The following is a 6,766-nucleotide window of genomic DNA, read 5'->3' as shown; positions in this document are numbered from 1 at the left end:
TCTAAAATGTTTTTTTTTTATTTGTTTCATGTTTCTGCATCAGAAACCGTGTTTTTTAAGCGTAACTATAGGACGAAAAATGACTTTTGACGCCCTTAGCATGTGATAGTACATTTCGTACTTAGGACTAAAAGTCTTTTTTAGCGTGTGAGAAGTTTCCAGACAGAGCCGAAGGCGAGGTCCTAGGTATGAAAAATGCATTACATAACTCGGCATAAAATTAAGAAGTCTCGTTTTCGTTTATTCACCTCGGCTACGTGTCGGATCAACAAAATTCACAAGAAAACTATTCTTTTCATCTTTTTATCACTAGTCATGTAATAGTTAAATAACCTCCATACAAACTGCACACACACTCTACGGGGTAGAGTGCGTGTGCAGTTTGTATGGAGGTTATTTAGTAATAGTTATTTATACAACCGAGTGATAAATGCTTTTTTAGGCACGAGATGTGTAGGCAGCAGGCCGAGTTTGACATTACACATCGGGTGCCTAAAAAAGCATTTATCAAGGAGTTGTATATAACGTTTTTCGCAATAAAGGCAATGGAAAGTCCTACTTTTCGTAACTTGTTGCGAAAAATACTATTATTTCACGAGCGAGGTAAAAAGTTTTACCTGTGAGTAAATGGCCCTATTACCTCCCTAGTAAAGTAAATATCTATTAGGTACTTCTGGTCGGTAAATTCAATTTCTTGAGTACATTTTTCGCATTTTCCGACCAGAAGCACGTAAAGCACTGTGCGTACGAGGTTCCAAATTTTTATTTTGACGAGTGGGGATGTTATGGTCCGACCCAAAGGGGAATTTTTAACCTCGGACGCAATGTACTATTTTTTACCTCCAGACATTTATCTAGCAATGTTTGTTCAGAAAATTTAAGCAAATCTATTCGATACAATGTAGAGTCTAGTTACTTGTCGTAGCCTACGGTAATATTTAAATACGAGCATCTCACAGAAGAAGACGTTTGTGCCGTTGGTTTTCTGAGGTTATGTCTAGGTCTGAGTGTCTGATGTTTGGAGAAGGAAGGTCGTTCCGCTTAAAATTAACAACAGAGTCACGAAACAAAATAAATAATTTTTATTTTAACGAATTTTCAAGCACAAACATGCCTAAGCCTATAACTAATTACCCAAATCGGAAGGCACAAAACCTCGTTTTATATGAGCACGGAATTCTTGTTGCCATAATCGAAGCTTGAAATGAAGAAAGATCACGATTAGCTTTGTGTCCTTTTCTGTTGAAAAAACAATTTTTCCTTACTTGTATATCATCCAAGTGATCACAAAAGCTCAAATCTATTAATTTCAGTTTGGTACACTTAGTGAGTATTCTGAGGGGAAATGAAGATTCATTTGAGTGAATGGTGACTTTTTCCAAAATTTCATTTTACTACAAATTGAATAACGCCAAACTTACTCATAACATTTATCCGTCGATATTCCCATCACACCCATCAAATCCAATTGCTCCAGATTCTCACAATAAATAGCAATGTTCTCCAAGTCTCGATCAGTGAGCCCCCTAATTGAGGCGAAAAATAGTTTCTTTAAATTAGGACAACCTTTGACTAGCGCCTTTAGACTCTCGCTGGGAGTGGCCTCTTCACGCAAGCTGAATGAACACAAAAAATAGAATTTCATTTAATCGGTGAAGAGCTTTCGAATGTGCAAACCGTTTGCTTCTTACCACCATCCGAAATCAACCTCTTCGAGTTTTGTACAATTCGATAATGCCAATAAACCAACCGATGACAGGGCGTGAGACTTCCACATATCAATCGATATGATTCCCGGATTGCAATTGGCTATTTGAATAGACACTTCATCCATGTTCAGTTCGGAAAAGGCTGTAAATTGGGTAAGATTTCAGTATCGAATCGAATCGACGTCGGTCGTAAATTTACCCAAATTTAAATGCTTCAGTTTTGGATTATTCTTCAGAACCATTAGCAGCACGTCCAGCTCAATATTCGAACGGAATAAGTCGAGACGTTCCAGATTTTTGAAATGTTCCAAGCACGATTCGGATAGTATTTCAGTTCTCGGAAAATTTCGTATTGAAAGCTCTGAAAAACGGTCATGGAAGATGATCAAGCTACTAGCGATGCGTCGAAGATCAGATAACTTTTTTTGAATTTAATTTAATTGGCACACTCAAGACCAAAGAGTAACCTGATCAAGTCAGCGATCAACATTCGACATTGATTGATCTAAAGTGCGTCGTTGGTATCGAACGAAAGTTTCAGACTTTCACTCACAATTTCAATCATAAACCCCAGAAGCTATTATATGCTGTCCGAAGGAAACGATTTTCTGAGCGTCACACTTACCGGTCAAATTTTGGCACACTCTTCCAATGGTTTCCACACACAGACCATTCAAAATGCTTACGCTGCTTAGCTTCAAGTGTGTCAAATTGCTGCCACATCGACGCAGAAATTTGATTAGATCTTGACTATTTAAAGACGTCGAACAGCCACACCATGACATGTCCAATTTCTTTAAAAATTTGCATCTAAAGAGACATACGATGAGACACTCATAAACGACGCTACGACTTTTCTATTCGAATTTTACCTTCGTCCCAATGTCTCCAACAAGTCTGAATTGACCAAGTTCCAGTACGGTCGTAAATTGACTTCAGTGTAAAGCAACGGATCTACAGCAACTTGATGCAACTTCACGCACGCTTCCGACAATTGAAACAGAGACTGTAGATCCAAGTATGAGCAAATTTTGAAGAGTATCTCCGACTGAAACAGAATATTTCCTTGAGTATGTCTCGGTATAAGTGTAAGAGATGATGTTCGCGGACGTACCGGGAAGTCTTTCAATGTAAATTGAGCATTATCTTCATCATCAACCATTCCCGATTCGATGATGAAACTCTCAAAGTCGTTGACCAGAAAATCAATTATCACATCAGCATTTACGACAATCGGCTTGAATTGCACACTCTCCAGTTTCCTGCTAATCGGTCCCCTGCGTTCATTGCATTTATTTGCTAATGTAATGAACTTTGGTATATGCACTGGATTGCACTTGATGCCGGTGAGTAGAACCGCATCGATTTCAGTAAAATAGTCCAAATTTGAGTGGTTGAACTCGATTCGGATGGTGCTATGCCGCATTTTGTACGATTAATAAACGAAAGCAATGGAAAAGTCATTTGAAAATTACTTAGTCGGAACGTTGATTTTCTTCAGCTTCGGAGAAAACATTCTCGGGAATTTCGGACACCGTACTGATGGTTGCTCCCATAAGCAGATCCACTGCTTAACTACAGTGTATGCCCAGATTTTTATCACAGCTCCAGGATTATATGTTTCAAATATAGTGATTTCTTCAGGTAAAACTTGTTCTTCGTATTTAAGAACTGAAACAAAAATGTAACATTGAAAAACTGGGTCGAACGAACAACAGAATGGTCATGGAAGTCCATTATGTTTGAAATTCATAAAAAACAATTGGACTTGCATCCATTCCTGCTAGTTCGGACTTACTAATAAAATCATGCGAAATTATGTTCGGAATCGTCTGTGGCATTATTTCCGGCGACGTAGACGGTACAATTTCCCACCACTTGCCATAGGTTCGCTGAATAAGATTGCAAAAAATATTTATTTCAAGTGAGTGCAACTAATTGAAAAACAATCAAACCATTGCGAACGTTTCCGGATAGTCTCCATAGTCTGGATATTTGGATGGTCTACCAATGATGTTGAATGCAGTGTACGATATACTAAAGCTAAGGTATATCCACAATCATTCGTCACATTCCGATCAATTTAAAAAATTGTTATAACTTACTTGCTGCCATACTGTGATGTAAAATCGATTACTTCCTGCAAGGATAAATAGGACTCGTCAGAAAAATTCGTGAAATTACGGAGCTTTTGAGTTGATAGCGAAGTTTCCTTAAATATTTAGGATTGCAGGCTGGGAACAGAGGATCGGTGTTTCTCTCGCAGCGGGAGTGTGCGTTGAGAGACGAAAACTTTAAACGTGAGGCACAATTCCGTACACCGACACAGCAATTGCATATATATGAAATAGATATACAAAAAACGGCTCTCTGCACTTGTCTTATCATCCGGTCAAATCGAAATCTAATCTAATGACTATAATGCCCCAACTTCTTTTTTATCTTTCAGAGACGGCCAGCATATCAGCAGTTCTATTATCGAATCTATCACTTCATTTGACATAAGTATTTCAGAAGATTGAAATAATAGTATATTTCGTACCCAGGACTAAAATTCTTTTAGTCCGTGGAACTTTTCATATCCGACGGAGAAAAAGTGCGAAGTCGCACTTTTCGGGTCCTAGGTACTTAAATGTAATGTGCTTTTTGTATTTTCGAGATAAGGGAAGCAAATAGTCCGCCGTACTCGAGCTAGGCCTCAAAATTACTCGGTAATCGCAAAGATATCATCGGACTGAGATTTGCATTTGAGTGATCAAATTGACATATTAGCGTTGAAAGAAGTAACGGTGTCATATATCGATTTTGGATTCATTGCAAATCTTATTAAGAATTATTTGACCTTGAAATTAGCAATGGTGACCTTGTCGTGTTTAAAAATAATTCGTTTGACTTAGAAGAAAAAATCACTGGGGAGGAAATAGACTCAGTGGATTCTCACATTTGTGTTGCAACGGTTTTGTTAGGACATTTAAAGAGGATGGTGATATGAACCAGGATATTTTTTTATGGAAATAACCGAGTCATCCTCAATTAGTTCGGAAGCCACTTTTCAATCAATTGAGATTATATTTTGCCTTCAAGATTATAGCCTCATCATCGTTTTGTCTTTTCAATCTTTTTTGAATTTAAATTGAAATTTTACTTCGGACTCCAATATAGCAACATACAAAGTAATAGCTGTCCCGTTACTAACAAAACTGTAAACGAAAATAGCTCGAGATATCTATGAGACTTTTCTGAGAGAAACTTAAATTTTTCTGAATTTGGTCCACTAGAAGACTAGATAACAGGAACTTCACTCTAAGAAAATTCCTATAGATTTCGAGCTATTTGAAAATGAAATTCCGTTCATCACGGGACAGATAATGAAATTCGTCATTATTGTCGCTAGGATATAGCGTTTCTGCTGGTTATTCGGTTTGAAAATACGCAACTCGATTGTTTTCAACTGAGAGGTCAGAGTTCAAGATTAAATTCAGTACATGGATGACAGTAACAACAATGTTGGAAAATGAGGCAATTGACGAAATTGATTATGTACAACCACTCTGAACACAGAAACACAAACCTGTACTTAGTTAGACTAAACTAAGTTTTGTTATTTCTTTACAAACAGAAAACAACCAAGGAGTAAGACAAGGAAAATGAGATGATCAATATTTACCGAAAGATATTAAAGCGACGTTCAAAGTAAATGAAGCTGTAAGCTGAATGTATTACACATGGTCATAATTGCGTCCAATTGAATCGGTCAAATTTAAATAGCAAGCCTTTATTTACCTGAACGTATTGATTGAGAATAATGTTTTGATTGTTGTCCGATTCGTTTTGATCCAGGTCGGATGTAAAGTCTGATGTGGAATAATCATCGGAGCTAGATGACTGAGAATAATCGGTGTCTCTAAACATGTTTCCGAATTAAAACTAAGCAAAATAAACTGCAACTAATTAAATAAACTAAATTTAATTATAGAATAAGAAACTTTTATTTTGCAAAACAAAAAGCGAATTTTACATTTTTACATGTTGGTAATAATAATCACTCATTTGGCTGTCAAAACTGTCATTACAAACTGTCAAATTTGTTGTTTGTAATAATGTCGTAGGCCACATTCGTCTGTCTCATTTACTCATACTGTCACTACTGAATGAACTTATGCGATAGAAGATAATACATTTTGTCATCTACATATGTACAAGTTCCGTGATTAATCGACAGTCGCGCTGTAATCGAATTTTGCACAACTAGAATTAATCTTGTACAACTACATAAAATAAGAATTAACAAATAATATGATCTTCAAACTAGACCGGGAACAAAGTTCCTACGCCTTGTTCTACTTGTTCTAAATTGCTCTAAGACCCTTATAAAAATGAACCGTCTACAACAAATACGTACACAACTTTTCATGCTGAGGGTCGTGAAAAATTCTGAATTTTATGCCCAAGGCATGAAAATTACTATTTTATATATATGTGCGTTGTGATTAGCTTTATTTTCTCCACTCAAAGGTCCAGAGAAAATTATGTTTTGTTATTTTGTCTGTTGACAGTTAGGAGAAAGAATTTCTATTTTCTCCCCTCTTGTTTTGACCCAGAAGAAAATAGATATTTTACGTAAGCAATACAACATTTAGTTAATGTCGAATTATTGGCCAAGCAATACAACAATTTCAAATAATTACGCATCTGTTGTGGACGGTATAATTTAGGCGAAAGAAGTGAGGGCGACAAGCGAAAGTGCCTAAAATAAACCGTTCACAACAGATGCGTGTACAACTTTTCATGCTGAGGGCCTAAATTACGAGAAAAATTCCGTATTTATGCCCAAGACATGAAAAACCTACTCAACCGTTACGTAAATTCTCTCTCAATCTTTTGTTTCGTGGAGATGTAACGACCTTCCGATTATACGTATTGTGTAAATATTGAGAAATGACAACTTTACTAGGCATCAAGGTCCTCTAGGTATATTCTCATCAACACCAGTTGTTGGAGAAACTATAGCAAAACACTAGTCTAGAAGCTACAATAATTTTAACGAGATCAAGTTG

At 36.6% G+C, this 6,766-nt stretch overlaps 1 protein-coding gene across 2 annotated transcripts; it reads right to left on the bottom strand.

Annotated features, from left to right (window-relative positions):
* Positions 1-1,063: 1,063 nt before the first annotated feature.
* Positions 1,064-5,806, bottom strand: LOC119070548 (F-box/LRR-repeat protein 4). 2 transcript variants are annotated; one of them, XM_037174943.1, is made up of 14 exons: positions 5,728-5,806; positions 5,493-5,656; positions 3,815-3,849; positions 3,665-3,752; positions 3,508-3,601; positions 3,185-3,380; positions 2,824-3,124; positions 2,582-2,757; positions 2,335-2,519; positions 1,909-2,070; positions 1,692-1,851; positions 1,422-1,616; positions 1,266-1,335; positions 1,064-1,198 (listed from the first exon to the last, which is right to left on the bottom strand). In XM_037174943.1, the coding sequence occupies exons 2-14, from the start codon at positions 5,619-5,621 to the stop codon at positions 1,127-1,129; spliced, it is 1,863 nt and encodes a 620-aa protein (XP_037030838.1). In that variant the 5' UTR covers positions 5,622-5,656; positions 5,728-5,806; the 3' UTR covers positions 1,064-1,126. The 2 variants fall into 2 exon arrangements, with proteins under 2 accessions (XP_037030838.1, XP_037030837.1); XM_037174942.1 differs by having other exon boundaries at positions 5,493-5,771.
* Positions 5,807-6,766: the final 960 nt, after the last annotated feature.

This window comes from Bradysia coprophila (assembly GCF_014529535.1).
Source record: "Bradysia coprophila strain Holo2 chromosome X unlocalized genomic scaffold, BU_Bcop_v1 contig_98, whole genome shotgun sequence".
Classification (NCBI taxonomy): domain Eukaryota; kingdom Metazoa; phylum Arthropoda; class Insecta; order Diptera; family Sciaridae; genus Bradysia; species Bradysia coprophila.
This window is presented reverse-complemented; position numbering and strand designations above follow the sequence as displayed.